This window comes from Nannospalax galili, unplaced genomic scaffold, assembly GCF_000622305.1.
Source record: "Nannospalax galili isolate Female #2095 unplaced genomic scaffold, S.galili_v1.0 scaffold142, whole genome shotgun sequence".
Lineage (NCBI taxonomy): Eukaryota > Metazoa > Chordata > Mammalia > Rodentia > Spalacidae > Nannospalax > Nannospalax galili.
Window position 1 is genome coordinate 1,717,562 of NW_008348793.1, and position 20,350 is coordinate 1,737,911.

General features: G+C 42.9%; 2 protein-coding genes and 1 long non-coding RNA gene across 6 annotated transcripts in view; 2 read left to right on the forward strand and 1 right to left on the reverse strand.

The window, feature by feature from the left end:
- Positions 1-12,851, forward strand: part of Usp53 (ubiquitin specific peptidase 53) — a 79,448-nt gene extending 66,597 nt beyond the window's left edge. For all 4 annotated transcript variants that reach the window (XM_029569837.1, XM_029569835.1, XM_029569834.1 and 1 more), the window contains 2 exons: positions 4,024-4,120; positions 11,550-12,851. In XM_029569837.1, the coding sequence (XP_029425697.1) occupies positions 4,024-4,120; positions 11,550-12,543 (1,091 nt within the window). In that variant the 3' untranslated portion in view covers positions 12,544-12,851. The remainder of the gene's footprint in view (positions 1-4,023; positions 4,121-11,549) is intronic.
- A 416-nt stretch (positions 12,852-13,267) lies between these two features.
- LOC115072509 lies at positions 13,268-15,285 on the forward strand. The gene is made up of 2 exons (XR_003851564.1): positions 13,268-14,151; positions 14,254-15,285. It is a non-coding gene; the product is annotated as an uncharacterized LOC115072509 (long non-coding RNA).
- Positions 15,286-17,170: 1,885 nt separating this feature from the next.
- Positions 17,171-19,407, reverse strand: CUNH4orf3 (chromosome unknown C4orf3 homolog). Its single transcript, XM_008846046.3, has 2 exons — positions 19,080-19,407; positions 17,171-17,919 (listed from the first exon to the last, which is right to left on the reverse strand). Coding segments are annotated over exons 1-2 (198 nt in total). The 5' UTR covers positions 19,277-19,407; the 3' UTR covers positions 17,171-17,918.
- Between the last annotated feature and the right edge of the window lie 943 nt (positions 19,408-20,350).

Sequence of the window (20,350 nt, forward strand, 5' to 3'; positions counted from 1 at the left end):
ACATTTGTCTTAATCAACTGTACTTCTTACTTGAATTTTGAGTGACCATATTTGTTTTTTAATATACCCAGAAGATGGATGTAGGGATTCCTTAGGTACCTATATTAAAGTAAATCACTGATGTGGAAACTAGTTTCAGTTTTCAGTTTGCTTTGTAGTCTTCAATTCACAGATTGGATGTGCAGGTAGATTAGAACCAGGGGAATGAAGGGAAACTGAGATAAATGAGTGATGAAAATGTCAACTAAAATATGAGAGAAAACACATTTTAAATGTATAGTGACTTGATAACTAGAATTATTTGGGTATTTTCTGTGGGAATCACCTTGCTAAAGATTGTCATTTTGGTTGTGTCTCATGTCAGTAGGATACACTGAAGAGGCAGAGGCAGGAAGCCAGCCTGGGCTACACCCTAAAAAAGCATATGTGTGTGTGTGTGTGTGTGTGTTACCTGGTATTTAAACTACTGTATATTAAAACATATTAAACAATATGGTATTAAACACACACACATACATATATATATATATATATTTAAACTACTGGTATTTAAACTACTATATATTAAAACATATTAAACATATATATGGTATTAAACACACACATATGTTATCTGGTATTTAAACTACTATATATTAAAACATATTAAACATATATAGTATTAAACACAGGCACACACACATTATATATATGTTATCTGGTATTTAAACTAATTGCTTGCTTTCTCCAGCAGGATTTGCAAGTGAGACCTTTGAGCTAGCCCTGGGTTAGTTTGAGTGCTTCTATAGAAGCAGCTGTGGCATTGGTTAAGTTACTTACTCCCAGCCTCATCTCCTCAGGTATGAAAGGGAGGGAAGATAGTTCTGTGTAGCTGGTGTCCTTCCTCAGGACCACACCAGGCCTGCCACCGTGCCCAGCTTTCTTTAATGACAGGCTCACTTCTTGCATTTTCAGGGAAGTTTTTGCCCAAACCCAAGTCTCAACACCACAGCCTGTCATCAGTCAAAAATAGTATTCTGTGATAAAACTAGATAAAATCAGCTCACAGCTCAGTCTTATAAATGTTTTCTTAAAAAAAACAAAAACAAATGTCATGCTTGGATATGCAGCAGTTATACAAATTTCCCATTTTCTCACACTGTATAATAGAAAGATGTGTAAATTAAGGCAGTACAATAGGTTTCACTACTTCATTGAATATCCTTTACATGTTTTTACATTTTTTATTTTGTGTGTGTATATACATATGTGTGTCATGATCTATGTGTAGAGGTCAGAGAACAACTTGCAGGAGTTGGTTTCTCCTTCTACCATGTGCCAAGGACCAAACTGTGGTTAGTGGAAAGCGCCTTTACCACACCAAGGCATCCCACCAGCCCCTCATCAAATATTCTTGATGAGCCACAAATGTGTAGCATAGTTTGGTGTCACTCCTCTGACTTAAGCTCATAATTTTATTCATTGTTTTTGCTCCATCAGTGTAAATGCCAACACTGAAGTGTTAGTAATGCTGTGGCAGTAGTTTAACATAACAGATTTCCCTAAAAGGGTCTTAGGGATACCTAGGAGTCCCTGTGAGAACTGCTAAGCTAGAATAAAACCTGTGTATAACATACTGGGCATTCCATAAATTGGGGTTGTTGTTGTGGAGATACTACTGAACTCTGATACTTCCTAGTTTTCATTTCTAAAATAAGTTCCAACTAATGGTGCCCTGGCATTCACAAGATGATTTACTAAACTGCTACATTTTGTTTATAATTTTATACTTGTTTTGTCAGTGTTTTCCTGTCAGCCTCAAGTCCTTGTGCTTAGCAAAAGAAGAAAAGCACCCTGACTTTCAGATTCTTAGGGTTAGCAAACATATGATCTTCCAAAGAGGGTGTCAGACTGGGATGGCCTTAGGTAAACTTATGTAAAAATGCTAATGTCTTAGTCCCATTTCATGTTTACCCTATAAAACAAATTTTAGTTTTCACAGCCTTGTTGATTAGGTTGGCCTCTTTATAATCAGAAAGTTACTTTTATTAAAAATTAGAGGGTGTGGGTTGGGCATGGTGACACACAATTTTAATTCCAGCAGAGGCCGGCAGAATAGGATGAGATTGTGGCCAGACTATCCTGCACAGCAAGTTCCAGGCCAGCTGGGGCTACAGGGAGATCCAGTCTCAATAAAACAAAACAACAACAAAAAAGTAGAGGGTGAGAGTTACTTTTGTTAGTTATTTTAGTGATATTGTATAGAGAAGTATCTAAGTACAGATGTTTTACTCTGAACATTAATTCTGTTAAAGGCCATTCAGTGGACTCTTCCAAGAATCATTGTTTAGAATAAAACATATTTTTAAAATAAATAGTTTATTATTTGAGAATTTCATACAATGTATTTTGATCATATTTACCCCACCTTCTCCCCTTAACTCCTCTCACATCTACTCCCCCACCTTCTTACCCAACTTTGTGTTCTCTTTTTAAAAATGTTTTTAAATTTAATAACCCATTGACTCCAATTTGTGCTGTCCACATACTACTGGAGCATTGTTGACCTACCAGAAGCCACACCTGTAAAGAAAACTGGCTTGCCCTCCCCCAGAAGCCATCAACTGTGCATAGCTCCTCATTTAGGTGTAGGGGCTCATGAACCCCTCCCTGCTTCATTCTGGAATGTTGACTGGCTTGATCTTGTGCAGGCAAACACAGCTGCTTTGAGTTCATGATGCCATGGTCCTGTCCTTTCCAGAAGACATTGTTTTGCTCAGGTTCTCCCTGAGCTCTGGTACTTAAATTCTTTCTGCTCCCTGTTGAGAGATGGTCCCTGAGCCTGGGGGTCCAGGCATGATATAGATGTCCTTTTTGTGGCTGAGTACTCCGCTGACACTGTCTGCACTTTGCCCAATTATAAGCTTTTGTGGGAGCTGCCATCCATAGCACAAAGAAGTTTCTCTGAGATCTTAGAGTTGCATTAATACTGGTCCACCCCTAAACCTGCTGTCTTTAACATGGCTATTTTAATATTGGCTTTTGGTCCTAGTCTTAGCTAACTTAAAAAAAAAAAAAGAAAAGAAAATATGAATTTGGAATCTGAAATTATATATTACTTAGAAGAAACAAGTCAGATTGTTAATTTAAAATTTTCCCAAGCTTTTATTAAAATTAAAAAACTGGTGTCTTTCATTGTTAGAACTGAGGGTATTGAAGTTGAACTTACAAAAACACAATATGGCATCATGATTAAGAGCATGGACTTGGGCCCAGTACAGCTCAGTGGTAGAGTGCTTGCCTGGCAGGTGGAAAGCCACTCAGCTCCACTGTGGGAGAAGAGCATAGGTGTGACTCACACAGATCTGGTTCTGTGCATGCTACCTCTGTACTCTTCCCTAAGTTGTTTAACCTTTCTAGGTCTGTTTCTGCATCTACAAAACAAAGATGGTAGGAAATTCCTCAGAAGACTGATGTACATATTAAATGAAGTAATACAAACATTTTACAACTTGAATATTCAGCCAATAAATTTATAGCTAATTAATAGTAGTTTGACTTCTGTGCTATCCTAATACTCTCTCACTGTTGTAACTCAATTGATGTTCTAATACTCCTTTGAGTTAGGTAAAATGGAGTATCTCATTACATAAATGAGGAAACAGATAATGAACAGTCAAGAGGTTTGCTTAAACTTACCCAGTAGTGATCTGTGCAGGACCTTTTTTTATATGTATGTGTGTATGTGTCTTGTGAGTTTATGTGCACCATGTTCATACAGGAGCCCAAGGAGGTCAGAAGGCATTAGATCCCTTGAACTGGAGTTAACAGGCAGTTGTGAGCCATGATGTGGGTGCTAGGAACTGAACCCAAGTCCTGTGAAAGATCAGTAAGCATTCTTAACCACTGAGCCGTCTCTGCAGCCCCACGGGATTTTTCCATTGTAACATTTTCTCAGTAATGATTATATAGCGGGGGAGGTACACAAACTCTACAAGATCATTTAAATAATTTTGTTTTCCTTTTCTCTTCCCCCTACCTCAGGCTTTAAAAAAGAACTTCAGGACTTGGAAACCAGCTATACATTTCATGACCTCCACCCAGAATCACATCTACAAATAAGAAGTCATTTGATAAAAAGGTAATCAGAGATACTTAGAAATAGGAAAAGCTTGGTTCCTAAAATGTATGTACTGTGGGAACTAGCAGAAGGACATTCATATATATTACTAATCTCAGAGCATTACAAGGCTTATTTTATTGGGAATCTTTAAGAGCTTGTGGACCTAAAGGTAGAACTCCTACAAAATGCCAGGTCCAATACCTAATTATTTTAATATTCATACTGTTCTTATGAGGTAGGGGTACAGTAGTACCAGTGTATACTTTTTTCCTTATACTTGCAGATGTTTAATACCTTTTCCATCTTAGTTAAGCAGTTATTTTCTCTCTTTGACACCATTTGCAGTTCATGCTGTGAACAAGCCAGCATGACATTTTCCTTCAGGATTTCACAGATAGAAGATTCTTTTTTGTAGGTATTAGCAGCATTGACCACTCCCCCCCCCCCCAAGTTTCCCTCAGTCAAGAACTTTTACCCTTTCATTGAAAGGAAGCACTGTACCACTCCTCTTTGCTGCGGGTTCGCACACAAAGAGAACAAGAGAGGCAGGGAAAATCCAGCATGCCAAGAGAGTGCAGTTAACGAGGGAGCAGTTAAGGGTATCCCCTGGGTCGTCTGAGAAATTAGCAAAGAGTAGAGCAAACGGTGGTCGAACACAAACAGGCGAAGAGATCGAATGGGAGATGTTAACAGATACTTCATCAGGTGTCCAAGTTGGGTCTGTGACACCCAAGGAACCTGTTATTGAGTTATCGCCCATATATGTACCATTAAACATGGCTCCACCTAATACAAAAAGAGAGGACGCAAATCCAGGTAAGCCGCCAGCCCGTAGAGCTCCCAGGCCCTCCGACACTGTCTTTACACCTGTGGTCAGGGTAGACATAGGAGTAAGGTTTTGTAGAGACAAGGTGTCTCCAGACTGCCAGGGATGAAGCCTGCGGGCGTCCATCATAATCCGTAAAGAGGAGTGTACCTCCAGGAGTGAGCGGGAGGCAGTGTTCGCATGAACAGGAAAGCGCAATGTGGTAGGAAGTTTATGGGTGGGGGGGCACCGGGTCCATGGATGATGCCTGACCCTTGGGGGAGAGGGGTGGTGACCCCAGGGGACACAATGAACACTGTAGTCTCAGAAGTGTCTTTTACTAAGGGAGATCAGATTTTGAGGCCCCATGAGGAGCCCTGGCTCTAGTTTCCACAAAAGTCACCTGTTGTGATATTAAAGAGGGAGTGACAGTGAGGCATTAGGGGAGGAGAGGTTAAGGGCTGGGCTGAAGGAGAGCGATCCTGCAAGGGACCATGTGCTGTTTATGGGAAAGGATGCATGAATCAATTCCATGGTGGGGAGACCGAGGGATTCATTAGTAGTAAAGAGAACGGAAAGCGGGTGACTGTTCATCTATAGGGAGGATCAGAGGTGGTAAGGGGACCAGTGCCCAGAGATCTGAAGCCTGGGGAGAAGCACAGCCAAAGGACAAAAGGGTGCCAAGGATAACGAATCCGGAAAAGGGTGTCATGGCTTATCCAACTCGCAGTCAGCCCGGTCTCCAGATGGGTTTCTGTAGCTGGTCGGATGTCTCTCGATGGAATCCAGATGGGGGCCGTAGCGTCCTGTGGAAAAATACAAGCGTATTCTCATCCTCGTGTCAGGATGGGGCCTGGTTTCTGCCATAGGGATGAAATAGGATCCCTCCATCTAACTACTGGCACAGGCGTAGTCCGAGGCAAGAAGGACCAATGATTGTATGCTGGACTGAGACCCCAGTCGTCAAACATGAGGAAATTAAGATGGAACAGAGCCTCAGTAAGAGCCAGGTGAGGGTCGCTTTTGGCCTCAGCCGAGGGGCTTTTAGCCAGGAGGGACTTAAGTGTCCTGTTGGTCCTTTCGACAATGGCTTGTCCTTATGGGTTATAGGGAATACCAAGGTATGTTTGATTCCCCAGGAGGAAACAAATTTATTGAATTCTTGAGAGGAATAAGCGGGCCCATTATCAGTCTTAAGTGCCCAGGGTACACCCATGATTAACATGGCGGACTTTATAGCTTTAATGGCATGTATAGTCTTTTCCCCTGAGAGAGCTAAAGCATAAGTAAGGGAGGAACATGTGTCAACTATAATGTGAACAAATCTCAATTTCCCAAAAAGGGGGGTAGTGAGTCACATCCATCTGCCAAATGGCATTGGATATCAAACCACGGGGGTTCACTCCACCCCTGTTAAGGGGCCCATGATGCATAAGTGGGACACAGGTAGAACATGAGCAGAAGCACATTGGGACACGGGGATTTCTGGGAGGAGTTTATGAATACTCTGAGGGGACAGGTGGAATTGTTGATGTAAAGCTCTTGCTTGCTCTAACAGGCTAGACTGGACTGTCATGATCAGGGCATCTATGGCGGCATTCCCCCAAGCTAGGATTCCAGGAAGTGCGGTATATGAGCAGATATGAGAGATGTATCATGAGTAACTTCTATTTTGTAGGCATTCCTGTAACTTGACCATAGTGAGGTGGAGTGGGGTGGAGGAGTTTTTAACATGAGAAAAGGTGATGGCCTTCGCAACCTCAACAGCATAGGCGCTATCAGAAAAGAGATTTAGGGGTTTGTCCTGGCACTCTGCTAAAGCTTTAAGTATAGCAAGAAGTTATCCCAATTGGACAGAGCCAGGATTAGGGATGATGTGGGTGATGTCCTTTTTTCCAGGACGATGTATCAGGACCCCAAAGTTCTTCTTGTTAGCCTCCGAAAAGGCAGTGGTCGCTTGGGGAATTGGGGAAGAGAAAGGGGTGCTGTATAGCTTAACCTCAAATGGCAATGTGAGAAGGGCCTGAATTCTTTTGTCTTGGGGCAGGTGATTGTCAGTGGCACCAGGGAAGCCTGACATCATAGTCTAAAAACTTATGGAATTGGCCCAGAGGGCCTGCCTATAGGTTACATAGGGGAAAGGGGAGCACAATAGCATCGGGTTCTCTACTGAAGGTTTTTTGAGCTTGAGTGCGCAGTTTTCCAAGTTAAAGGCCAGAGCAAACTTGGAGGAAACCTGCTGGAGCTCTGAGTATGAGAGATCGACCCAGATAAGTGGCCCAGTCTGCCAAGGGGCACCAAGAAAGCCAGATGTCAATAGCACTAAAGCCTGTAGGGATTGTAAGGGCTCATACCTGTCGAGGGTTGTTGAAGGGAGTAACCCAGTGATCTTTTGTAATAAGGCAATGGCCAGGGGAGTTGGGTTAATCTTTGCTGAGGGCAGGTGGGGCCTCCAAGAGAGAAAACAGAACCCTCAGTTCCTCCGAGGGAGTGGGCAAGAACAGTTTAAGCCAATTTATGGTGCCACAGAGTTGTTGAAAATTGGCTAGTGTATAGACCAGCTTTGAATTAAAGACAGGGGCCATAGGGTGTACGCCAGCCGAAATGGTATGCCCCCAAAAGGCATAAGGAGGCACCTCCTGTAGCTAATCTAAGGCGATAGACAAGCCAAGGGACGATAGGTGGGAGAGTAAGTCTCTGGTTACCTTGCAGAGAAATTGTGGGTTAGGGTGGGACAACAGAATGTCATCCATATAGTGAATAAATTGTACACTAGGAGGGATGGCTGAGGTGGCTCGTGAGACAAAAAGCTGACAGATAGTAGGACTATTCTTCATTCCCTGGGGAAGGACTTTCCATTGATATCTGAGGGCCAGCTTGTGGAAGTTCGGTTCCCACATCATAAAGGCAAAGTGATCACAATCTTGGGGGTCCAGTGGGATTGAGAAGAAGCAATCTTTAATATCAAGTGTTATAATAAGAAGGAGGAATAGCGCCAGGGTGGGGCAAGCTGGCCTGTGTCGAGCCCATTTTTTCCATTTGGTCATTAATGGCGCTTAAGTCCTGAAGCAATCTAAAACAGCCTTTATTTATTTATTTATTTTTAAATAACAAATATTGGGCTATTATATTTACTAGTGGATGTTTCCAAATGTCTGAGGTCCAGCTGTTCCTGGACCAAATTTTTGAGGATAGATAACTTAGGTTCTATAATAGGCTACTGCTCCACCCAGATCACATCTGTCGAGAGCCAGGTAAGAGCGATTGGTGTAGGAGACTCCTTACGGGATGTCCCAGGGAGGGTAGTGGCCCTTAGAATTGGGGGTGCTGGTCAGGGCTCCAGTTTCTCCCAGAGAGGTCAAGGTTATCATGGGCTATGACGTCATCCTAAAAGGCCTGATCATCTGTGGTAAGGACCACACCCATGTCCTCCAGGACATCTCTACCCCACAAGTTGGGGGGGACATCAGCCACTATGGGAGTGAATGTGAACTTACTCCCATCTAAGTCCTTCCAGTGTACTGGGCAGACAACCAGCTTTGTGTCCTGGCTGCCACCCACTCCCTTAATGGGTGGGACAGGCCGATATTTCCAATGGTGGAACCGAAGAGACTCGTTCTTGGTGATGATGGTAACATTGGCTCCCGTGTCCACTAGGCCCTTCACAGCGATCCCATGCAGGAATAAGGGCATTAGGGAGGAGTGATTAAGAATTGGAAGGGTCCATAAAACCTTTCTTGTTCCCCCTCTTACTTGCGGGGCTGAGGGGCACCCCAGGTGGAGTTTAAAGGAACTGAGTCTGATTTGGGCCGTGACCTACAATCTTTTGCCCAGTGAAATCCCTTTTTGCATTTGGGGCAGTGGATCTTGGGACGAGTCCCGTTGTTCGGGTGGTCCGTATGGAGGTGTCCTGTCCTCCCGCAGTTCCAGCAGCCATCTTTTGAATCGGAGGGGGTGGGCCTTCCTTGTAATAAGAGCGCCTCTAAAGAGGCAGTCAGGGCCTCGATGGGCCCTGTCCTGGGGTCTAGGTCCCTAGTGGCGAGTACCCATTTATGAATATCATAATTGCGGACAGGTGCGATAGCATTGCGGGTAGTATTTAGACCTCCTCATGCCAACTGTTCGACGAGCATATCTCTAGTGGTCCCAGACTCCACTCTCCGTTCCACCAGTCCAGTAACTCGGGTGAGGAAGTCCTTGAAGGACTCCCCTGGCTGCTGAATCAAATTGTGGAAGAATGCCTGTGGGTCACGGGAGGAGCAACATTTAAGGTCCTTGAAAGTCAGGTCACTAACTTGTTGGTAGTAAGCATGAAGGCCAATAGTGGACTGGGAAATGGGGTCAATATATTGTCTACATCCTGTGAGCATATCCAGAGTAATATTAAGGCCATATTGAAGGTTGAGACATGCCTGATTTTCAGCCTCATTGTCATAAGCCGAACGCCAGCTCAGGAAGACTGAGGGCTCCAATACCACCTTTAATAAGTTATACCAATCGTAATGGGTCTGTAACTGCATGGCCCATTGGCGGAGAACTTGCTCAAAATATGGGGAATCGGGGCCTGACTCATTGGCGTCTTTGCGGATGAGTGGAAGGTCTGTGAGAGGGGTAGGCACCCATGACTGTTGCGCAGCGTTGGGGCTGACATTAACTGGAAAGGCAGAAATGGGACAGCAAGGGGCAGTAAGGGGTGGGCAGGCCATGGGGGGTTATAATGAGCGGGAGGTGCATCGGAGCAGGCGGAACGTAGTTCCTTCCAGGGGTACTGGGGTGGTGGTGTCTCTGTTGTGGCTTTGAAAGCGGGGTCTGAGGTAGGGGCAAGGGGTCCCCTTCCTCGTCTGGATCAACCTCAAGGCTGGTTCCCATATCAGGGTCAGTGGAGGTTGAAGTAATGGCAAGGTCTACACTGGCCTGATCCTGACAATGCTTCTTCTGGGCTGAAATGATGTCTTCAGGGGAGGAGGACTTAAGGCTGGCAATGATGGCTAAAAGGATTGGGACAAACAAGGCAGGGGGAACAACTCCTGACCCTACTTCCCTTTTTCAGGCCACGAAAAGGACCCGCATCCAGAGGTCAGGATCCCACATATTCTCAGGAGAGACCCAAGGGGCCAAGTTAGTGGCCTCATCCCAGAAATTTTCAATATCTTTTGGTTTCACTTTCAGTCCCCGAGTTATAAGGAGTGATTTGAGCGCTGCCACTTGTGGCTCCTTGCCCTGTGGTGGAAGGTTGCCCATCGTGGGAAGGTCCTGTGAAGGGAAACTCGCCACAAAAGTAAAAGGCAAGGGTGACTACCAAGAGGGCACAAATGAAGCAAACAAGGACCGTGAGCCACTCAGACGTAAACTGCCCCAACATGAAAAGGTGTATTGGATCCAAATGTCTTGTGCTTAGTGAGGGACTTCTGAGGGCCATGACACCCTTGGCCGTATGCTCACATGGTGTCTTTGGGACAGGCAAAGGCAACAGGATGACCCGAAGCCTGGGCTCTGAGTTCGGGTGGATCAGTCCTTATGTGAACTCACCGGGACAAGCCAAGGAATAAAAGGTGTCGACGTGGGCTTTGGGACCACGCAGCGGAGTATGCCTTCCTGATTTAACAACAAATATGACAAACAGGGTAGAGGGGACAGAGGAGGGGGCCACTTGCTCACCCTTGAGCAGCCAAAGCGACAAACAAAACCCGGGGCCTACTCCAAACGAACCAAAGTTGGGGGCATCGCCAATGCCGGGGGGCCGGGAACCTTGTTCGGGCGCCAGCTGTTGCAGGTTCTCTCGCAGGTCCAGCCCACGAGGGACTGCAGGGAACGAGGGTTCTGGCCGAGGAGGGGTGAGTGGTGCAGATTCAACACAGAGACACTGGGAGTCGGGTAGAAGCAGGCACTAGGCGAGGTGCTGCAGACTCATTTATTGCTGGGAAGGGCAGGCCTTATATATCCTCCTGCCCGCAGTGCCCCATAAGCTGGTGTGTCGCTCCCTGATAGATCCCCTCACCCAGGCCGCTCACGTCATCAGTCTCTAGGTCTGGGGGCAGATTATAGGTTGGCTCTTTTGTGGAAGCGCAGGCTGTGCTCTCAAGGCGGAAGCTGTGCTCTCCAGTGCGGCCTGTGCTTAGGTCTGGCACTTCACCTCCTACATATCAGAATTTGAATATATCCATCTCTGCTGCCTTTAAACTTTGTACTATTGGTGGGAAATGTTTTAGAGTATTGTTTGCTTATAAAATTTCCTTTCAACGTATGATATTTTGTCATAAATAAATGTTTTAGTGTTTTTTTAACGGTTACATTTCTGAGTGTTAGAAACATGATTTGTGGGGCTAGAGGTCTAGTGAAATCATAGTGTGCATGCACAGACTCTGGGTTCAGTCTCCATCTACCAACACCCCCCCACACACACACACACACAGGTGAAGGTACAGATTTTGATAAGATGATGTTTCAGGTATGTATGTAGGTTTGGGATCAGAGGGATGAAAATGTTGCTGGTTATAAAATGGTCCCATTTCTGCCGCTGTGCTCTGAAGATAATATGAACTATATATTGGGAAAATTAAACTACAGGACAAAAACTAATTTTCCCTCTGTTTCACATACGTGCATATGACATTTGACTTTATTTTTGTTTTCAAATTGCAGGTCGCATATTCGTGAAACCAATAACAAGCTATTTCCTTCAGCCAGTCCACAAACAGTTAAGGACCATACTGCGAGAGAGCATGTCCACCCGTCAAATGAACTGAAAGCAGAAAAACCAAATGGTTGCAAGTCTTCAGAATGTAGTATAGAAAATTCTGAAAGAACGGGCTTGCCTTCTCAAGATGATAGTATTTCGATGTCCGGGAAGAGATTCAACAGTAATGAAGCAGTCTCGTCATCTTCATTGCATTCGCACATCAGGACTGTTGTGTTAAAGCCAGAACGTAGACCCCTCATCCCACAGCAGAATGCCACAAAACAGTGTTCAGAGAGAACTTTATCCAGAGAACACGTAACTCAGTCAATCTGCAGACCTGATGGTTGTCAGATGCCAGAACTTCTTTGCCACAATTCACCACCCCCTTTGCCACCAAAGAAATATGCTCTGACCAGTGTGCCACAGTCAGAGAAAGCTGAATTTATATCTGATACCAGACTTACAGATATATTTAAAGCTAATTCCTCCAGTCTTCCAAAGAACGATGTAAGTACAGTTTCAGAACCAGCTTCAGAAGTGATTGCATACATGAACAATGAAAGATGTAAAGAAACTGTTCAAGGGAAGCTGCATCCTGACCACTCGTCAGACCTCCTGTACAATTCGCTGACTCTTGATTTTCAGGCACACTCAGATACAGCTGTTGATGTATTTTGCCAACCAAATCAAGACTCTACTTCTGTGTCTTCAAATGAGACCGTTTCATTAACGACCTATTTTTCAGTTGATAGTTGCATGACTGATACATACAGATTGAAATACCATCAGAGACCCAAGCTCTGTTCCTTTCCAGAGGGTGAGGGCAGTGGCTACTGTAATGATAATTCACCCTCTCAGACTGAAGGAGTAGAGGGACCTTTGTTGCATAATAGTCCACCTGGTTCAAGCTGCCCTTCTGAACAGAGATACAAACCTAACGTACATTACAATAGATAAATGGTGAAATCAGCAAGCCCGTTCTCACAAGTCATTAAAATATAGCAGCTGACCAAATCACATAAAATTAAAACTGGGGTTTTTGTTTTTTGAGACAGGGTCTCCCCATGTAGCCCTGGCCTGGAATCTGCTGTGTAGACAAGCCTGGCCTCAGCTCACGGAGATCTGCCTGCCTTGCTTCTCTGCCTCCCAAACGCCGGAGTTAAAAGCATGCACCATGTCCAGCAAACTGGCTTTTTAAAAAATTAGTCATGTTAACTTTTTATTATTTTACTTTACAATAATCAACTTACTAAATATTAGTCTTGGCATACCTTGAAAAATGGGAAAGTAGGGAACATAGAATTGCCACATGTAACAGTTGAATAAATACTAAATTTGTCTGTTATTTGGCTAGTACACCCATAGGTATTAAACTAACCAGAACTCAGATGTAGGTGGTATACTTTACTAATTTGAAAATGCAGTTTGTCTACAGAAAGCAATATTTGCTTCTCACAGTGCACTTTCTACTGGGTAACCACAAGATGGCTGTACCCATTTGTGTTTGACTTCTGTGATAGTCTAGTGTGTGATCCTTTCAAGTGTCTTAAAAATTGTGACCCGTGAATTTGGTATCATTTGGAAAGCATTTGCCTTAATGATTAACAATTTTTAAATAAAATCTCAAGGCCATATAAAACTTACTTTGTTCCTAGAACTTTTTAAGAATACCTAGCTTCAAGTGTCTTAAAAATTGTGACCCATGAATTTGGTATCATTTGGAAAGCATTTGCCTTAATGATTAACAGTTTTTAAATAAAATCCCAAGGCCATATAAAACTTACTTTGTTCCTAGAACTTTTTAAGAATACCTAGTCAACATAAATTAGGCCTTTATTCGTACTCAAAAATATTTCAGTCATGTAAAAGTACTTTAGTCTGTTTATCTTGTTACATTGTTTTCTATTTTTATATGAGATATGAAAGATCTTTATATTGGTTTACTTTGGGCTGCTAATAACCAGTGTTAGAAATGAACATTGGGTCTCTTTTGGGGCTGTCATTATAACTGCCTAAATTTTCTCTGCTGTAATCTTACTTGCTACCTAAAATTCTATTGAGGCTTCCCCGTTAAATTTCTGCCTTTCATAGATTTAATTTTAATGAAATGCCAGTCTTTTTTTTCTTCTTAAATAGTAATTTTATCTTACTATCATGGAGAGGGCTTTGTTTATATTGAAAGGAATTTTCACTATTATTGTGAAAGTTATTTGAATTGCCTTATTTCATTACTTTTGATTTTGTTTTATAATAGGCTGATAAATGAATAGGGCATTAAAATATTTTATAATTACTCCAGAGAATTGAGAACTACAGAATTATTTTTCTTTATATTCCTAAATAGGTGGGCTTCATAAACATGACTTTAAAATTAAATAAACTAGTAACATTTAGTAACTTGATGAGTTCCATAAATTGTTAAAATATTCCAAAATGTTTTTCAAAATGAGTATTTTTAGATAAACCAAAAATTGCTTATAAGTCTAAACTCACCTGGTTACCGGTTCTTGGCCAGATTTTATCTTCTGTCTGGAGAGAAGGTTTTGCTATTTGTTTCCAGCTACAGTTGTCAGTAATTATACTTCATATTCTCTTAAGAAATACTTGAATATCAAATTAAAGTTTATCTTTTAATAGCTTTTACAATGGTTTGTAAATAATGTAAAGTTTATCAGTAATTACACTTCATATTCTCTTAAGAAATACTTGAATATCAAAGTTTATCTTTTAATAGCTTTTACAATGGTTTGTAAATAATGTAAAGTTTGTGAAATTGTATTTGAAATGTCAATGTTTATAATTCCTTTTATAACATTGCAAAATAACAGAAAAAAAATGAGCTTCAGTTATTTTCAATAGTTTTCCAAAGATTTGTTAAAATTTTTTTTTTTTTTTTAAATTTCGATTTGGTCCATATTCCCTGTTGGGAATGTATTACATAAAACAGTAAACTAATTTCTGCATTTTACACCAGTTTTATAAATAAAACTTTTCAATTCAGTTGAGCTTGCAAATATCAAGTAGAAATATCCAATTTCTCCTTTTAATGAATGCTCTATCCAGTTAAAACCTCCTGCACTATATAATTTAATACTGAGGAACGTGAAAACCAACCATTTGTTTTTCTGTTGACTAAATACTCAAGTTTCTGTACATATTTACTAACTAATCATGTAAAACTTTTACTTCTATTTTGCCTATTTATCAATGTTCATGTTATAAGGTTGTAACTTAATGCAGCCAGCAATCATGTTTCAAATACATATTTCCAGAATATTATATTTTCAAATGAAATCAACCTCCTGGCTCAAAATGTAAGATAAACTGAGTTTTAAGTTAATATAGCTGGTCTTTACTTTGCATTTATGAGCTATAGTTCCTTTCCCCACATACATTATACATTTTATGGGAAATGTGAGACAATTTAAAGGTCAAGGATACTTAGCATTTCATAGATCATAAAGTGTTATTGCAGGATGTGTCTTAAAATTTAACCCCAGAAAACTACAGCTTCTAGAGAAATTGGCAACTTTTTTACAGGAAGTAAGAGAGTAATTGATTTATGTAGACTTTGTGGACAGTAAGTCTCTGTAAGAACTACTCAGCTCTACCTTTTCGGTGTGAAGACAGCTATAAACAATATGTAAAGAAGTGGGGAAGGGGCAGTTTTCCAACAAAATTGTCAACACTGAAAGTTGATTGCATTAAAAAAAATGGGTATGCTGATACACACCTATAATCCTAGCACTCAGGAGGTGGAGAAAAAAAATGGGTATGCTGATACACACCTATAATCCTAGCACTCAGGAGTGGAGTCAGGAGGATCGGAAGTTCAAGGCCACCTCTGCTTCCCAGTGAGTTCAAGGTCAGACTGGGATACATAAGTAGCTATCTCTACCCTCCAAAAAAAGAAGAAAAAGAAAAATGGTGTTCTCCCATTTTACAGATAAGAAAACAAGTGAAAAGTAGACAAGGAGCTTTCCCAAAGAGAATGTGGTAAATGGAGCCGTTGATTATCATCACAGAAACTTAATAAATCGGGATTTGATATATTATGTATGAATGTGTTTAAATGAGAATGTTTCAGATTAGAGAGATGGCTCAGTGGTGAAGAGCACTGACTGCTTTTGCAGAGGATCTAGGTTCAAATCCAAGCACCTACAATGTGATGGCTAACTCCAGTTATCTTCTGCGTGTCATGAGATTCTTTTGGCTTTCAAGTCATTCTAAAATGTAAAATCCACTTAGCTCAAAGGCCTTCCTTACAGAAAATAAACAACTGACCCAGATTTGGCCCAGCAATCCAGGCTTGACTGTGTCTAGCCTGGTGTACCCCCACCTGTCAGCCTCATCCTGACCTCCAAATGTATTTAGTGTTTACAGCCTACATTATTTGGCACTCTTTCCATCCTCTAATTTCAAGTTAATATCCTTATCAAAACTTTGCTTACAGCTACTAAGCCAATTGGAACTATTATTTCACGTGCTGAAATCAAGTATGAAATTTACAAAGGAATTTAACATTAAAATTCTTTTGCTTATTGTTTGCTTGTCAACAAGTTTGCAGCTTCCTGAAGTCCCATTTAGACATTTCTAACAACTTTGAAAGTGTGAGCATTGTGGGGTTTACTAAAAACATTTCTCAGTCATCCATGGGAGATTCAGCCTTCACACTGCTATTTTTATACACCACTGACAGTCACTTATTACTGTGGTAACATTCTTGAATCAGCACAACATATATAGATATACATAAATGAATTTCGCATGAGGGAATGGCTTGGATGATTGTTGAGGCTCTGCCATCCCATGGTAAGTTCCGGACCCAGGAAAGTTCGAGTTCAAGTCTGCACCTGAGGGATGGAAAACCAGGGCCCTGGCCCACGTCTGAAAGCTTGAGAACCAACAGTCATTCTGTCCAAGGGCAGAACGCTGTGTCTGGAAACTACCGATGGGCTGGTAATCTGGGCACTTGAAAGAATTCATGAGAAAGGCAGCAGAGAACTGTGCACTTGTGTATGCGCAGGCTTTCTGAGGGGCTGTTTTATTGAGTTGGGGGTGTTCTATAGGGCCGTTGGGCAGTGGCACATGTCAGTGTACTCTGGAAGAGCAGCAGTTGGGGCCTGTTAGGGTTAACTCTGAAGTGAGAACAGTCCCACTTACAGACAAAAGCCCTGAACTCAGCCTGCCCTGAGAATACTAGAAGCCTTGTTCTGAGGCTCAGCACAGACATCATTCATCCCAGAATGGTGTCCATACAGATGGTCCAATAAAGAGAATTTTCCCTTTCTTCTTTCCCACCAAGCCCTAAAAGACGTGGATGGGCTCACAGGAAAGGGATATATTTTGTCCTCTTCAATTCTAGAATAGTAGCTTCTAATGTTTTCCAGAAACATTCTTACAGACATGCCCAGAAATGTTTTACCACCTGTCTTGGATCCCTTAGCCCAAACTGACAGTCTTTCAGATAGTTACGGTACTAGGCTGATTTGGGGGATAAAGAGTATGTGTGGCTGAATGGCAAGCTGTCAGAACTAAACCTCACCATTTTACCAGCAGAGAATTTGATAGAATAAAACCAAATTCCATGATATAAGTAAGCATTTATTGGAGAAAATTAGTAAACACAAAAAGGGTCATACAATCTGATAAACTCAGTGTTATCCTAGTTCTGTGTTCTAATCCAGATGCTTCAATCATACTTTCCACACAAAAAAATTCTGTTCAGACAAATGCAACAATATCCCCGTGAAGATATAAATGAACAGTTTACCAAGCCTCATGTCTTAGTTATAAGGCAGAATAGGAGCCAGTCTCTAATTACCCACTATAGAAAAAGTCTAAGGGCTAATAGGAATAGCTTCTAAAGTGCTTAGAGTAGTTCCTTTGGGACTGTGGCCTTTTTGAATGAATGCTAGCTGCCCAACCTTAGAATACAATTCTTTTTAAGTAGCATATTTTTAAAAAGAACAGTATTTAAGAAAGTTAGCTTTATAAAGATAATGTTTTCTGTTACTGTTCACTATTGTGTTCAAAGTGATGCCTAACAGTGAGGGCTCCAATACCTGTTTAACAAGTAAATTTGACAGAAATTTTATTGTTATGGGCACTATAAAAAAATATATGGTTTGGCTCTGAATCATATTTAACAGCAATTAAGAGCGAAACAAATTTGAGGTACACCATATTATTTTAGCGAAATCAAGAGCTTAAAAGAAGATAAGGTTGGAGGTTTGAAGTTTTGCTGCTGGAAATCCTATCTTTATTCAAGGAGGTTGTAGTAGTTTTCAGGATTCACACCAAGCCAAATTCTTGACATCTCAGCAAAGCAATCTGTAAAAACCAAATATTTGTTAACATTTCAAGCCAAATGCAAATCTAGATTGCCTCAGTCACTTAGCTATCCCTAAATAATTTACACTGATAAGGAAAACAAAAGTCTTAAATCATGCATTCTCTACCCAGGGCTAAAAATCATGCCATTAGAAAAAAAAAAAAAAAATCATCGTACTACCAACCAAAATGGCTGGATAAAGGTTTTTTACAGAAATTTCTATCCCTTTCACCACCCTCTCCAACCCTCTGCCTAATTTACCAGAAAATGAGAAATAAGCCTAAGATAGTCAACTCTTGATCAAAATGTAGGGAGAGGGTTACAGATGGAAAAGAAAACAGGAGTAGCCCATTAGGAAGGGCAAATTTGCATCTTCAGTGGTGAGAGATGGGGAGTTTGAGGCCAGAGTAGTGAGTGGACTACAAATAAAAACACAGAAAGTTGCAAATTTTAGAAATAGAGCCTTAAGCATGAAGACCAAGAAGAATGAACTTGGAGAGCATCTAGAATCAAATCCTCCGCCTAGGTGGGAGGCTCTGCTTTGCTGCGCCCCTTCATCCCGGTCTGCTGCTCCCCTGCGCTGGCTCTTGGCTCGGGTCTCGGTCTCGGGTTCCTGTGCCGCTTCCTCCCACCCCGCTGTCCAAATCAGTTTATTTTATCCCCTGCCATAATGCCGTTTTCAGAGTTAAGCTGCAGTGAGGCTCACGGGCATGGATTTGGAAAGCGGGCAGTACAGAACTTGGGGGTCGTTAGGTGTTCCCGGATGCGTGAGAAAAAGAGGTCGGGGAAGCGTCCGGGGTGGAGGAGGTAACCCTTCGTAAAGCTGAAGGTTGGAAGAGACTCCCTGGAAGAGTAGCACAAATGCGCACATTTTAAGACACGGCTGGTCACGTTAAGCTCGCCTGACCTGCTTTTGATCAGTTGTGAAGCCCGTTTAAGCACACACGCTACTGCGCAACACCGACATCACTCGTCGATGTACCCCTCTCCCGCAGTCGGCTGCATCGGTCCAACCGCAGATCAAAACCGCAGGGCTCCGCCGGAAAACCTGCAAGCTCCTGCACCGGCAGCCGTGCCCCGCGTCCTCCCGGCCCGCTGCAGTCTACGCCGCCTCCAGCCGGTCCCCGGCCCTCTCCGGAAGGCGCGCTCGGACACTCACCAGGGCAAAAGGTACACGAAGACGAACACCACCAGGTCGAAAAGGACGAAGAGCCAGACGTCCAACCAGTACGAGTGCTTCGGAAGCCCCTGCGTCCCGGATTGTGGTCGCTCCTCGCTCGGCTCCCTTCCGGCTCCGGCCGAGCCTCTCCGCTCCCGGACCCCGTCGAGACCCGGCGCCGCCCCGCTCACCTCCATCGCCCTGGTCAGTGCCGCGCACCTGTGCACCCGCGAGACGCTCAGCTAAGCGCGTCCGCTATGGCGGCTCCAGAAGCAGATTCAAGCAGACACACCTCTTCGATGCCGCGGAGGACAGCGGCAAGCCCCGCCCGCCCAGCTTCGCGCATGCGCCCTGATTCTCCTCGGGTCTGCGCAGGCGCCTGTGCCTCACACCGGGTCCTCGCGCCAGAGGCCGGACCCTGCAGCGGGGTGTCTGGCCGGGGCTTCTCTTCCTTACATCGTGACAGACCCAGCGCATAAAACTGGCTTTTCTTGGAAGAAGAAGTCACTGTTACATGCTTTGCATGGAGCGATGGCTGAACTTCGGGAACCGCCACCAAGCGTTTCCAGTTGGTGAAACCCAAGATGGGTGGGGAGCTGCTGCTGCTCGGCGGCTCTCCTACACCTGTACACCTGTAAGCCTTTTGGATTGCGCCCCCCACGTGTTAGAAAGGCTTGCCTGGATGGGTTTGTACAGCCCTGAGCGGCTTACTAGGATTTAATCTTTGGAACAGTTCTAATGAGGTGAACATTATAATTAGGAATGTAAATTTTTCAAGGGACTAGAGAAGGTAAATATAAGAATGGTGTAGGAATCTCATGAGAGTGTGTTTAATAATAATGTAAGGTTGGGTATGGCTCCAGGAAGAATGGGAAAAGAAACTGATTGTAATTCCGGTACAATACAATAAATCCTGAATTTTTAAAAATGTTTTCTTTATTTTATTTTATGTGTATGAGTGTATTGCCTACATGTATGTGAGTGCCTGCAGAGGACAGAAGAGGCTGACGGATCCCCTGGAACTGGAGTTACGGACAGTTGTTAGCTGTCATGTGGGTGCTGGGATTCGAACCCGGGTCTTCTGCGAGAACAACCAGTGTTCTTAATCGCTGAGCCATCTCTCCAGCCACAAATCCTGAATTATTTAATAAAGCAATCTAGATGTACAAGTTGGTTCTGTTAGGAGCTCTGTTAGGAGCTATGACTGTGCAGTTGTTTTTAACATGAACCACTATTAATAAAACCTGGAGCTGGGATCATTTTGCAGGTTT

Coding starts and splice junctions, on each gene's coding strand:
- CUNH4orf3 (XM_008846046.3), bottom strand. CDS start 19,276: ATGGAGGTGAGCGGGGCGGCGCCGGGTCTCGACGGGGTCCGGGAGCGG.